General features: G+C 39.5%; 1 protein-coding gene across 2 annotated transcripts in view; it reads right to left on the reverse strand.

Annotated features, from left to right (window-relative positions):
• The window catches only part of trpm7 (transient receptor potential cation channel, subfamily M, member 7), a 32,826-nt gene extending 25,075 nt beyond the window's left edge, over positions 1-7,751 (reverse strand). Inside the window, exon 1 of one of the 2 annotated variants that reach the window (XM_053499909.1) lies at positions 7,559-7,749. In XM_053499909.1, coding sequence (XP_053355884.1) covers positions 7,559-7,561 — 3 coding nt within the window. In that variant the 5' untranslated portion in view covers positions 7,562-7,749. Of the gene's footprint in view, positions 1-7,558 lie in introns of both variants that reach the window. The other variant, XM_053499910.1, reaches the window with a different exon arrangement.
• Positions 7,752-15,277: the final 7,526 nt, after the last annotated feature.

A 15,277-nucleotide genomic window follows, 5' to 3' on the forward strand; every position in this document is an offset into this window, starting at 1 on the left:
CTATTCATTGATGAACAGGGAGCTCTCAGCACATTGGATCTGATTTATTCTCAGTACAGCCTGTCTGTGTGCGTGTGTGTTTGCTCACTAACCACTTTTACACAATCTCAAATAAGAGAACAAGTTCTAAAAATGGAATTTAAAAAAATAAATAAAAATAAATACAAATAAAAAAATCAGTGAAACAAATTAAAGAAGAAAAGAAAAATACATAAAAGTAATAAAAAGAAAGTAAAAAGAAGAAAATAATGAAAGAAAAAAAGAGCATGAGATAAATGGTTGAAAAAAGAAAAAGAGTAAAAAGTGAAAATAAAAAGAAAGAAACTAATAAGAAAAAGAAGAAACAGCAAAGGATAGAAATAATTAGCTAAGGTGTAAAAAAAATATAAGAAAAATGAAGAAGCTAGTTTAAAAAACTTAAAAAAAAGAAGAAATACAGAAAATAATAAAAGAAAAAAGAAAGAAATTAATGAAAGAATAGAAAAAAAATTGATTACAGATAATTAAAAATGAAATAAAACAGAATAAATAAAAAAACAAAGAAGAATAGAAAATATACTAAAAAATAGGAAAAATTGTATACAAAATTTTGAAAAAGAAGGAAAGAGGAGGAGAGGAACATAAAAAAAAGAGGAAAAATTAGGGAAAATGGCTTGAAGAAAGACTTGAGCCAATCAGAGCATAGATTCGGACTGATGGTGTGACATCACAGGGGCGGGGGCGTTGCGTTCGGCTCAGGGTGGGGGTTGGAGGCGTGTCTCGACACTGAGCGAGCATCGTACCTGCTTGGGGCTAAAAGAGTATCCTCAGGGCAGACATTCCTCTCATTCAGACCCACACACAAACATACACACACACACACACACACACACACACACACACACACACACACACACACACACACACACACACGTGCTGAAACATGCTCTGCTCCTCATGAGAAAAATCCAGACTCTTAGCGTGTCCCAGGTCCTGTAGCTAACTTACACACACACACACACACACACACACAAAATATGCTAGCTAACCTGCTGTCACCATGATGCAGACTGTTATCACGGCAACCAGCAGGAGAACATCTGTAAGGTTGATTAAAAAGTGAACAAAGTAATCCTGGGACTAAAAAACTGTTCTGGCCATGAAAAAAAGAGACTCTCTCTCTCACACACACACACACACACACACACACACACACACACACACACACACACACACACACCACTGGAATGAAGCAGACTTCAGTGCTGCCTTCTGAGTGAGTGTATCCCTTCACACAGTGCTGCCTGAGCTCCTCCCGTATCGCATAACTCTAACATTCGGCTTAGACCCGGCTCTGCAGGAATCGTGTGTGTGTGTGTGTGTGTGGTGTCGAATCCCAGTCAGAGACGGATTTACACACAGAAGAATTTTAATTAAATTTTAGCAGAGGCCCAACCTACAGTGTGTCAAAGTTTAAATAAATAAAACTGTTGTTGTAAGATATATCACACACACACACACACACACACAAAGAAGAAAAGAAAACAAGTGGAGGAAGAAAGAAATTTTTTTTTTTTAAATCCAACAAGTATAAATAGTCACACAACATTTACACAAGACAATCGTCTCGATGACATCATGCTCGTTATCTATGAATAGACATCAATATACTAATTAAGACACGCCCCTCTAACCGTCTGACACTGCTGCTAGTAAACTAGCTCTATGTTAGCATGAAAATCACTAGCAATAGCTAGCTAGCTAATCTCACATGTCCTGCAGCTAACAGAAGATGCATTAATAATTTGCATAAACATGTTTAGTGACATCACAACCTGAAATATGCATACATGACTCCGCCCACAAATCAGGCAAATCCACAGACAATGCGTAACCCTGATCAGGTTCTGAGATTGACACACACACACACACACAACTGTACCTCATACGCATCATCCTCAACTTCATCCCTCTGATGCAGCACCTTGTAGAGGAACATCACACACACACTAGAGAAGATCCTAAGAACGCTACACAGCTACTTCTGTGGATGAAGAGGTTCTGCTGTATCGTCCTCCTGAGAGTGCAAGTGTCACCTTTAAAGGTTTAATGATCCCCTCTCTCTCACACACACACACTTCCTGTCTTTCTCTCTTTCTTTTTTCCACACAGTTAATAAGTAAGAGGACAGGAAGACAAACCCTGGCTCAGGACACAGACAAACTGAGACAGAAATCCATCACTGGGTTACTATGAACACAGACGTGAAGGCAGTGGAGAATCTCTCGGACACACACACATACTTTCTTTTCCAACAGTTTTCCAAAAATATGACGCAAAGTTTAAGTCTCTCACTAGGACACACTGGGTGAGCCGCAATGCTAGTCACTGTATTAGCTTAGCTAGCCCCATCATCAGTTAGTTCCTGTTACGTATTTCCGGTTTCCTAGCAGCTCGACTTTTTCTACTTTAACCTTACAAACAGTAAAATCACATGTTAAAAGTTAGAAGAAAGTTGTGATCATTAGATATGTCCTCAGCCCCGTCATCCTGACCCGAGCCTAAACGCCTACCTTAGAACTCGACCTCATCCTTCCCTCAACCTATCCCTTAGGACTTAACCCAATCCCGTTCCGCAGGGCTCGACCCCATCCTGCCTGTCGGAACTCAACCTCAGTCCCGTTCCGCAGGGCTCGACCCCATCCTGCTGTTAGAACCTGTGTCCTACTACACAACCTGAGCTCCTTCCAACCCTCAGGACTCAACCCCCACCCTGTCCCTGAGGGTTCGACCCCTTTCCCACCGCTAGAGCCTGGCCCCTGTCGCATCCTTTAGAGCCTCACCCCAGTCTCGTCTGTTAGAAATCGATCCATATCCAGTCCACACGATCATGACTCCATTACCACCTGTTTGAACTTGAACCCTTGCCCATCCATTAGATTTGATGCGCATCAGATGAAACTCACCCCTTCTTCTCTTTTATAGTGACTGGGTGCTCTCTCACACCCTCCCTTGACTTTCCCTTTGTCCCCTTCCTCACCCGCTCTTCCAGAACTTTACCCCTTGGTGCTCCTTCAATACTCATCTCATAGCCCAAACCATGTTCCCTAAACCTTTTAGTGTTTCCCCAACCTTATCGTGTAGACTGTTGATTGTCTAATTAGTTAAATCCGGGAGCTGAAAGTACACAGGGTGTCCTCCAGGACCAGGGGTGGGGATGGGGTGGTTAGGACACCTGTAGGCACCACAGAATGTACCTCAGAAAGCGCTTCGCCATCAGCTTTAGAACTTCTTCACTTCTTCGGCTCTTAAACATACAAATAAACAGCCTCAGGAGTCCCTCAGGAGTGCACTACTTCACCTCCCCTACCACACCGCTCTGATATAAACACACTGCGTAAGATTAAAGGATATGATCAGACGTCAAGCACCTGTTAAAACTTCACTCCTAATTTCCTACCAAACGTTAAACATGTTACCAGTAAAGCAACTTCACACGCTTCAATACATCACTCATCTACAGTCTAAAGGTTTAAACATGCTTACACACACACACAGACATACACACACAGTCATGGTGTTCCAATAATAAGAGTAGGATCCCTACATAGAGAACACTCGCACCACAGCGCTCTCCCTGAATGTGTCCTGCAGTGTGATGATAAGCTGAAGCATGTGACATTGTGGAGAAAAATGTCTACCCCTGCAGCACGCACGCGCGCATACATACACACACACACACACTTAATCAGTAGTGTGTAAAGCCCCTCATCAGACAGGATTATAATCATGTTTACGGCGACTCCCACGTTAATGCCACAGGTCAGGTTTTCAGTCGGCTGTGATGACATCGTAACAATGATGTCACTAAATGTTTGTGTTTCTTTCATAATGACAGGGAGAGTGTGTAAAAGTGCTAGCTAACATTATACACACTCTCCCTCCGTGGCACAGTGTCTACACCATATCTATCGCTCACATCCAGGCAGATTGATTTCTCCAGAAGGAGAGTGACATGAGCATTTTCTGTAGGTTTGTAGATATAAAACAAAATCATTTGATTTTAAGTGAATGCACTGAACACACAGAGTGGCACGAAGGCGAGAGAGGCGACAGAATGACGAGAAGACGTTAATTATGTGGGGGGGGGGGGGGTCTATAATCTGGCATTTGTGTGTAAATTTTTAGTTTTAGTGAAAAATTGTCATGCAAAGTGTAATGTGTTTATTCAATTCTTTTATCAAATCACCTGACTGTAAAAAAAAAAAAAAATCACAAACCCACTAAAAAAATGTAAATATAAAAAGATATTTAAAAAACCCAAAATCAAATCAGAAATCATTTACACATTATAAAAAAACACGCCGTATAATTTATGATTTTTTTCTTTATTTTCTTTATTTTAAATTAAAACTAATAAAACCTATTTTAACATTTCTAAAAGATGTGAATAGATACTTTCATTTTTCCTAAATAATGATACTCAAATGTATCACGCCAAAGAATTACATGACTCATTATTCAGCATCATTTTGAACTTTGATCACGTAAATGTCAACTTCTTGTCACTTCTTTCTTTCAACTTTTTTAAACAATAAAAAATTTTGCTACATCATAATAATAAAAACAATACACAATTTCTACAGAATGTTTTACATTACTGTATTATTGTACTGTTTGCTTTATTTTAATTATAATTTTATCATGCCTTTATTTTTTATATCGAGGTCTACTAAAAAACTGTAAGAAAAATACACCTGTAACGCTAAAAAAAAAAGGAAACCTTTTTCTAATTGTAAATAATATTTACAATAAACGCATTTCTGATTTATGTTAAAAAATCTCTATAAATAAAAAAAAATATATATATAAATATACATTTCCAATTTTTCAGCGTAAAAACACACTAAATAGTCAGCTTGTTCCAGATGCTAAAATATTTTTTATTAACTTAAAAAAAAATATTATGAAAATCATTAAGTCTATTATTATTTCATCACTGTTACAGCCTACAGTCACAATATGAATGTAATATCACATCATCCAGCTATAGTATAAACTATTACCTGTTTAAGTTTATTGTAAACACTAAAGCTACACACGCACACACAAATTAACTTCAACTTTATGATTAATATTTTTTAAGTGAGGATAAAAGAACTCCACGCCATGTTTGTGTTTATTAAGTACTACAATGATCCCAATAAGTTCCTGAAAAACACTAAAACACATCATAAGCGGTGCGGCGGTGACCTCTGAGATTAACTCTGGGTTACGCTGCTTCAGGAGGGGAGGACGATGCAGCGGAGCTTTAATCCTGCACTCAGTGGACCATGAAGAAGCCTGGTGTAACGAGCGCTGACTAACATCATCACTTCACCCAGAACGATTACAAGCTGATTAACAACCACCTCACAGCTTGCCGCCGACAACAACAACAACAAGGTGTTAGCAGTAATAATAATAAAATCCCAACCTGCAGGTGATCGTACGGCCCTGTAAACCTGTCGAGCGCTCCGTAAGAGAAACCCAGTGCCAGGAACATGGCAGTGTGTGAGCTGCTGATTCACACACACACACCGCTGCCTTGTTGTCTGTAACGCTGAGATTTAAAGGTCTGGAGGAAGCGAGTCCTAAGAGCCGAGTGTGAGAGCGAAACAAACAAACACAACGAGACTGGATTTAAACACCGGCTCCGAGAGACCGGGCGATACTCTCACTCACTCCATCATTATAACACTGATTATAGTGTCTCGCACACATAAAGTAATAATTACTGTTAAAGTTGCTTTTTTTGGTTTGTTTGTTCATTTTAAAGAAATTCAGATCGATTATTTTACAATTTACTTTTGTTTTTCAAATAGCTACACTTGTTCACAATTGATAATTTTTTTTCAAAATATATACAAACTATAATCTTCTGATTTTTTTTATTACAATATTACTCTTTTTGAAACTGTAAGATATAACTTTGTTTAACGTTTTAGTCATACACATGTTACATTCCTAATATTTTATAATCAATTTTATAATAATTTTTTTTAAATACAAGCAATTTTAGATTTTTTTTTACTGAAAGCAAAACTTAATGTTTTATAGACATTTAATAAACAAAACAATGCAAAATGTTTTAAAAGCTTAACAATAATAACTATTATTATTATTATTATTATTATTATTGTTATGATTAAAATTAAAATCAACTAAAATAAAAACATTTAACAAATAGTATTAATTAATAGAAAAAATATAAATTAATTAATCATCAATAAATAAAAACTAAATTAAATAGTAAACTAACACTAAAATAATGCTAAAATTACAAAAAACTGTTTAGTTGAAGCTGGGATTTTTCTTTGCTCTTTTTTTCTCTTCGTTTTCTTTTTCAATTCTTTGCAGGTTTAAATACAAATAATGCACGCTGATTTTTCCACATATATGTATACAAGTGAGCTTTCCAAAAGTTTTGGCAAACCTTGGGCCAAAAAAAACTGTTTTTGTTCTCTATGTGTATCTTGTTGTACCTTACATTAAACTTTAATGTTTTAAAATTGTACATTTTAAATATTTTAATATGTCGTATTGCTTGTGACCGTTCCTGTTTATATGGCACAAAATATCTTTGAAATTATAAATAACCAGCAGTCAGACCAGGGCTTGTGGTGAACAAAGGTGTAAAAAAAATAAATAAAAAAAACAGGTGAGTGACAGTTTCAGAGGAAGTTCCTGGGAGGCCGGTGTATTAGACGTGAATCAGACAGGCGGGTCCAATCATGAGGAAATGTTCTACTGTAATGGTGTCTAATCAGTAGTGAGTGTGTGGATGAGTGAGCAGGGCATTATGTAGAGAAATGAAGAAAGGGAGCTGATATTCTAAGAGTCCCGGTTTGACTTGAACACACTGACTGTATGGTTATCTGAAGAGTCACATGGCCCAGCCCTGACTGCTAGTCCTCCACTCAAGAGGAATTATTTACTGAAACAGGGCTCAAGTCCAAGGACAGCGGACTGCACTTACACACACACACACACACACACACACACACACTGACTGACTGACTGACTGAGCCCTCATCCCCCGTTAGCTTAGCACAAGCTTTCTGACAGGAAAAGTGTGGAGCGAAAACGGCTGTGAGAATACACACACACACACACACAGAACTCATCACATCATGTTAGCTCAGAGCTAACACCAGGCTGACAGGACACACACACACAGTGTGTGTGCTAACACCTCTAGCACATTTAGCTCTAACTTTAGCTTCAGGCTAACTGACGTCTCTGACTGACTGACTGACACTCGGTGCGCGCGAGAGCTGAGAGCGCGGGTCACGTCAGGCGCGTGAGGAGGAATGTCTGTCTGATAGTGGCGCGAGACTCTCTCCTGACACACTGACAGGAAGGCAGAGTGTGTGTGTGTCGTATCGTGCTAGCGCGCGCACACACACATACACACACACACACACACACACACACACACACACGCTGCTACACTTTCCCCCCTCAGACACGCAGATCGCTATGCTAAGCTAATGTCACTCCGCGTGAGGACCCCCTCTCCTCACCCCCCCGGACCTACCATTCTCTTCACCGGGCGGACTGACGCGTTGGTGTCGCGCGGCTCTCGGCCATCTACCGGCGGCGGCGCTGCCCGTGAGCGCGCTGAGTGAAGCCCGGTGTGTGGAGCGGCGGCGTTTCTCCGGTGTCTCCGCTCCAGCAGCGGGAGCTGGCTCTCTCATACTGCTGCGGCTCACCGACTGACTGACGCGCTCGAACTCGTCTGCGTGACGACGCAGAGGCGCCAGGCCCCGCCCACCCACGCGTGGTCACGTGATCTACACCATATGACTGAACGTAATCTACGTCCCGCCCTGTTTTATTAATTAATTTATTTCGTTCGTGACTCATACCGCAGGGGGCGCCAGAGAGCTAAACTCACGTATTACGATGTAGTTTTTAAATTCTATCACTGGAATGTCTACAGTAGTTCTGTGTACAGGGTCCGCAAAAAAGATGACATCATTTCTTAGTCTAACCACATGGCTCTCAAATTCTAAGGAGATGTGTACAAACTATTATTGTTACTTTAATGTTTTACTTTTCCTTTTTACATGGTAAAGAATGACATTTACTAGCAATCAAAAGGCATTGTGTGTGTGTGTGTGTGTGCGCACATTAAACAATTGTGAAGCTTTGTGAAATGAGTTATAAAATCTATATCCATTAGAATGTTTTTGATAGGCTATGTAGTTACTCAGATATATACTGTATATAAACAGTGGGTGAGGAAAGTATTCAGACCCCCTTAAATCTTTCACTCTTTGACCTAGTGATGTTTCAGTTTGTCTTTTTTAATAAATCTGCAAAAATGTCAACAATTCTGTGTTTTTCTGTCAATAAGGGGTGTTGTGTGTACATTGAGGAAAAAAATAAACTTAAATGATTTTAGCAAACGGCTGCAATATAACAAAGAGTGAAAGATTTAAGGGAGTCTGAATTCTTTCCGTACCCACTGTATATATATATATATATTGTCATATATTGTCTGGTGACAGAGGCTTCCAGAGACAACAACACAGACAACACAAGAAAAAAAAATACAGTTCATAAGAGATGGGGTAGGACGTGGGATTTTATCACTATACACAGACCGATGTATTTCAAGTGTTTATTTCTTTTCATTTTGATGATCACGCCTTACAGCTAATGAAAACCCAAAATTCAGTATCCCAGAAAATGACAATATTATTTAATACCAATTAATAAATAAAAGAATTTGGACAAAGTTGTTCTATTGAAAAGTATGAACATGTACAGCAGGGCGGCGCTGGAGCACAAGATTCTCACAAATTAATCCTTAAATAATAGCAACGTTTATATATTTTCAGTTATAGACTAAAAATACACGAGTTTGTAATAAATTCACAAATATTTTCATATTTTTTAGATGCCTTTTATACAGTATTATACTTATATTGTGCAAAATTATAAAAGAAATCACTATTTTTAAAAAAAGTGACTCAGACAGTTGGGGCTGCTGGTTACTGGGTTTCCACCACCAATCCACCACAGTTGATCCCTTTAACCCTAAAAGCCCTTTAACCCTGTCTGCTCCAGGGGCGCTGTGTCCTGGCTGACCTTGCACTCTGACCCCAGCTTCCTAACTGGAATATATACAAAAATGACTTATTTACCTTTGGGGTTAATAAAGTTTATTTATGTGTTGGCTCAGTGTGTTAAGTCTCTGTGTTAAGTTACTGATCAGAAGGTCATCAAGCAACGGAAATAATATAATGATGGGAACTGAGTTACGAAATGTCTCCAACACATTATTAAACCCTGGAAGGATAGTACTGAACCTGGAACATTAACTTCAATCACTTGGTGAAGTTGCAAAAATGCACCAATAATGTCCAGTAGATTCATCAGAATAAAGTCTTCAGTTTGTTTGGGAGCATAAAGACTGGACTCTGAAGCGATGGAAAAAGGTCATGTGACCTGATGAGTCCAGACTGAGCCTATTCCAGAGTGATGGGCGTGTCAGGGTGAGAAGGGAAGGACATGAAGCGATGCTCCCATCATGCATAGTGTCCACTGTACAAGCCTCTGGAGACAGTGTTATGATCTGGGGTTGATCAGTTACTCAGGTCTAGACTCAGTAACGTTATGGGGCAATAAATCATCTTATAAATCATCTTCCCTGAGAGCAAATAATTACTGTTATTAAAATAATTATTGTTATTAAAATCACTGAGGCTCTTCATGTACCCAGGATGTGCTGTTGGTTACTGGAGGATTCCTTATTTCCTATATTTAAAAAGAATGTTTTTAAAAAATATATATATTAATGTGTTTATGAGTGCATAATTTATGTACATTTTATAACATTTACAGGAATATATTATTTTATATATGTATAATATTTCCTATAAATATTATGTTTAATCCAATAGAAAAAAAACTATTATATATACTATATGAAGTATTTTATTAAAACAGATGTTAAATATACATGTTTAGTTTAATAGGAATTCATAATTTGATTTTTTAATTAGATTTGTTTATTTTTTTTATTATTATTATTATATTTTAGAAATTGTTACAAATATAAACCATTTCCTTAATGTTTTTGTCAAACATTAATACCTGTTAGTTGTAAGTTGATTTTACTTTTATCATTAGATGCAATCTTTAATTATTAGCAAAAATATTTTAATAATTTTAAACAAGCATGTGTTTTTAAATGTTAAAAAACATCAAGGTTCAGAGATTTAACTAAGACTAATAATATTGTTTAAGTTATTTTAGCTTAAATGCAACACCTCAATGTGTTTATAAACCATACTATTATATAAAAAAGAAAAATAAATAAATAACTTGTTTATAAAAACATACAGTAATTGCAGTATCGCAGAATGAGACTGTATTGTCAGTCCTGCACTCGAGGTTCCTCAGGGTTCTCCAGCTTCTTTAACAAACAGCAACACTAGTAGGTGGACTGACTCTGTTTAACTGCCCCTCAGGGGTAAATAGCAGACATTCCTCCTATGTGCTGTACTCCTGGTGGAGAACCCAAATAAATCTAAATGAAATGAAGGAACCCTGTAGAGCTAAATCAGACCTCCGTAAGACAGACAGAAGAACTTTCATAATTTCAGTCCTGATTTATTAATGCAAAATTATTAAAATAAACAAAATGAATCAGTGTTTTATATCATTAGATAGTTAGATATAAGATGACTTTTGCTTATTAATACAACAGATTTCCATTTAGCAGCAGTGCTTAAAGGGTACCAGCTATTAAAACAGCACTGCAGCGCTCCCTGCTGGTCGAGTCTAGTGTAACCTCAAATACTCGGCATATCCTCCTCAAGAGTTTATTTCTTTTCATTTTGATGATTATGGCTTACAGCTATTAAAAACCCAAACTTCAGTATCTCATAAATTTAGAATATTGTGAAAAAGTTCCATACTGGAGACCTTTTTATTTGGAGTATGTTGGGGAAGACTGCTAACTTGACAGTTGTCCAGAAGGCATTCATTGATGTCCTGCACATGGAGGGTAAGACATGAAATGATGTTGCTAAAGAAGCTGGCTGTTCACAGATTGCTGTGTCCAAGCACATTAATCGAAAGTTAAATGGAAGGAAAACATGTGGTAGAAAAAAGTTGTACCCGCATCAGGGATAACTCCAGCCTTGAGATGATTATGAAACAAAGCCCATTTAAGAATTTGTGGAGCTTCAACAGGAGTGAAGCTGGACAGCAGCTGGAATCAGTGCTTCAAGAGCCACCACATACAGACGTATCCAGGATATGGGCTACAACTGTCGCATTCCTCGTGTCAAGCCAGTCTTGAACCAGAGACAACGTTAGAGTCGTCTTACCTGGGCTGAGGACAAAAAGGACTGGACTGTTGGTTTGGAAATCAAGGTCCCAGAGTCTGGAGCATGAGAGATGAGGCACAAGCCTCAGTCCAAGAGTGCTTGAGTCCAAGTTGCTTGAAGTTCAGTGTAAAGTTTGTACAGTCAGTGGTGGTTTGTGAAGCCCCATCATCTGCTGGTGTTGGTCCACTGTGTTTTATCAGGTCAAAGGTCAGTACATCATACTACCAGGAAGTTTTAGAGCACATCATGCTTTCCTCTGCTGACCAGCTTTATGGAGAAGCTAAGTTCATTTTCCAGCAGGACTTGGCATGCTGCCCACACTGCCGAAAGTACTAATACCCGGACCATGGTACCCCTGTGCTTGATCCAGCCACCTCACCCGACCTGAACCCTGTAGAGAATCTATAGTGTGTTGTGAAGATGAAGATGTGAGACATCAGACCCAACAACACAGAGGAGCTGAAGACCGCTATCAGAGCAGCCTGGGCTTCCATACAGTAAGACCTCAGCAGTGCCACAGACTGATGGGCTCCATGCCACGCCCACTGCTGCAGTAATTCATGTGATGAAGCCCCGCCCAAGTCCTGAGTGCTGTATATGTTCATACTTAGTCCAACATTTTTTTTTAAATTGGCCTTTAGTAATATTAAAATTTTCTGAGTTTCACTGAGTTTGTCCATCAATTTTCTGAGCCTACGGAGTGAGAGAGGAGCGACAACAGATTGAGGCGCGCACTCATCACAGATGAACGTCTCAATCTGTTGTCGCTTCTCTCACTCCATTAGCTCCCTATGAAGGTGGCCGCACCTTCTACAGGTGCACAAAGGGGCAGGGCCGCCTGCTTAGGGATTGAGGTCGGGCCAGCTGACGATAATCAGTGTTAACAGCTGCATTGAGTGGCAGGCGAGCAGGGGGATGTTACGCGCCCCAGAAACTTTAAAGAAGAAACCGGAAAGCCACCCCTTTGATCTCTGTGATGAGGACAGCACAAAACCTTCACTCCTGCTTTGCATTCCTGCAGGACCGCTACCTCCACGTGCTCCAGTCTGTCACTCTGCCCACCACCTTTCGCCAGCTGTGGGCACTACCACCGGACCTGCACACATTCATTCATTTTTTTCCTCCCTTTTTCTCCTTCCTCTCTCCTTTTCCTTCCTAATTTTTCCTTAATAAAACAACCTTTCGTCCGTAACACCTTACCTCATGTCCGTGTGTTTGTGGTGCCACCCGTGCAAAAAGGTCAAACCCGTGACACTGGTGGAGAATGTGGGCATGGGGCACCTGTCATGGACCTCAGGTTGAGTTTGTAACGAGGCTCAGGTCTTCCTCATAGACATTGCTGTAGCACTGCCTTGTGAGCTCGAAGCTGTGGTAAGGGCAATCTAACGGTGTGCGCCTCGATCTGTTGTTGCTCCTCGCTCACTCTGTAGGCTCCCTTTGCAGGTCGGGCGGACTGGCAATAATCAACGTCAACGAATTTTGAACTGTCTCCGCATCCTAAAAACGAAGCTCACAGTTTAGTTCGGGGTCTGTAAATAAAGAAAGTGTTGTCCGGTGGAGTTACAATGAGTGACATGCGAGTGGGGTGATGTTACATAACCCAGAGATTAAGAGGAAAAAGCCGCAGAGGGGATTGCGTTAGGGCCCCTGATCCCAGCCGGGAAAGCCGGCCAGCCGACGTACGTCAAGAAGAGACTCCCATCTGTTCGCGTCAGCAGGATAGGTCGTCATCATGGGAGCGTGCGGGAGCACTTTCTCCGCATACTCCATCCTGCCACTTAAGCCAGCCATGTGACCGCAGGCCACAGCATATCTACTTTCTCTCTTCCTCCCCTTCTTTTCTTCCTCCCTCCTTTTAACCCTTTTCCTTTTCTATTATTCCTTAAAGAGGTCCTATTATGCCATTTTAAAGGTTGCTAATATTGCTTAATGAGTCTCTTAAAACAGGTTTACATGTATGCAAGGTCAAAAAACACTTCAGTTTTCTTTAAAAATAGATTTAATTTTACCCCATTTCTAAATGATTCGTAAACCACTTGTGTAAAGCAGTTCGAAGATTCAGTCTGTCTAAACCCCGCCTTTCCGTGAGCCCTCACTGCTGTGATTGGTCAGATGGCGCGGTGATTTATGATTGGTCTACCGCTAGAGCGTGTGTCGGAAAACGAAATGCCCATGACCATAACTGAATGACGGCTCTGGAAACCCGTCAACACATAGAAAAGATGGCGTCAGTTTTACCGCGTAACGACCAGCTAATTTTATATTAACTGTGGCTACAAAAATTGAGAGGTTTTTTATCTTTGTGTCGGTGTTGCGTTAAAAGGCTGGAGAGCAAAAAGGACAAACACAAACAAGTAGATAAAGCAAACGTGTATTATACAAAACTAAATAAACAAAAAAGGTGCACAACAACCAAACAAAGATATAAACAATATTTACAAACTATATACAGTAAAATGAACGGTATGTGTATGTGTGCGAGTGAGTGGAAAATGTCCGAAGTCCGTGTTTATTGTATGCGTGTTATCCGAGTATGGTTCGGTCTCACCGGGGTTAATGAAGTCCGAGAGGCCGATGACGGAGGGTGAGAAGTCCGGGGAATATGTCCAGTCAAAGATAATCCGGTTAAAAAATCTTCTAAAGAAAATGATCCACAGCAATCTCTCCCTCTCTTGTCCAAACAAATAACGCCAGCGCTGCTCCACCATTACTACTCCTCACCCCGCTCTTTTCTGGCTGTTCCTTTAAAGGCAGGTCAGGGAAAGGGGACGGCGCATGTGCACTTTGCGTGTGCGGATGCATTTTTTCCCTCGGGGCTTGCCACTTCGCGAGTGTTAAGTTTAGTTTTGGTGAATGGTGGAGAATAAATAGTTAAAAAGGATTTCGTGTGCTCTCGTTTTTATTGTTTTTTTATATTACAAAGTGTTTAAGCGAACCCGGCATGAATGCTCCATCACATTAACAAGAGTGTGGTAACGTTAATTGTAAGATGGCGGGCAAGTTGTTTACGACGTAGAACGCGGGCGGACATTATGCAAATATGTTACGGAGTGACGTGGATCCGTAACAGAGTAAAAATTTATTTGCTAACGACTCGTTTAGGCGAATGTGAGCTGATTCTTTTTTTTAATAGACAAAAACTCCATTTATCGTGCACTGTCAGCATCACAGATAGTGCAGATAGTTTATGTTCACATACAGCTACATGACACTGCATGAAAGATCATATTTGAAAAAGCATAATAGGACCTCTTTAATGAAATGACCCTTCTTCCAATATGACCTTACCTCATGTCCGTGGTGCCACCAATGCACAAGGGTCAAACCCGTGACACTGAGATACTGAATTTTGGGTTTTCATTAGCTGTCAGCCATAATCATAAAGGTCTGTAAAATAAACACTTGAAATATATCAGTCTGTGTGTAATGAATCTGTATAATATACAAGTTTCTCTTTTTATATTGAATTAAATATAAATAAATCAACTTTCGATTGGGTCCCACGAATGTTATCAAGAACGGTAACAAGAAGAAAAAGGAGCTGCTTTCAGTTTGGTTTTTAAAGCAGCCGGTGCCGAGAGGAATCATAAATTAAGGTTGAGCAAGGTTTAATGTCTATTGATTTCATAATTAACGTCATTTACATGTTATTCTAAATGTTTTGATTGTTTTTATATGTAAACATATGATAATATTTTTGGGCGGCTGGAACAGATTATGTGTGTTTACATTATTTCCTATGGGACAGTACGTTTCACAATACAAAATTTTGTCTTAAGAACGGATTAAATAAATACATTAAAATAAAACATTAGTTTCCATAGCAACAGCTATTTCACAGAAAGATGTGTGTTTGTAACATGAGTGTAAGGAGTGTGTTATTAACTTTAAAAGAGAGAGAACAGACAAAG

This window comes from Clarias gariepinus, chromosome 7, assembly GCF_024256425.1.
Source record: "Clarias gariepinus isolate MV-2021 ecotype Netherlands chromosome 7, CGAR_prim_01v2, whole genome shotgun sequence".
Taxonomy (NCBI): Eukaryota; Metazoa; Chordata; class Actinopteri; order Siluriformes; family Clariidae; genus Clarias; species Clarias gariepinus.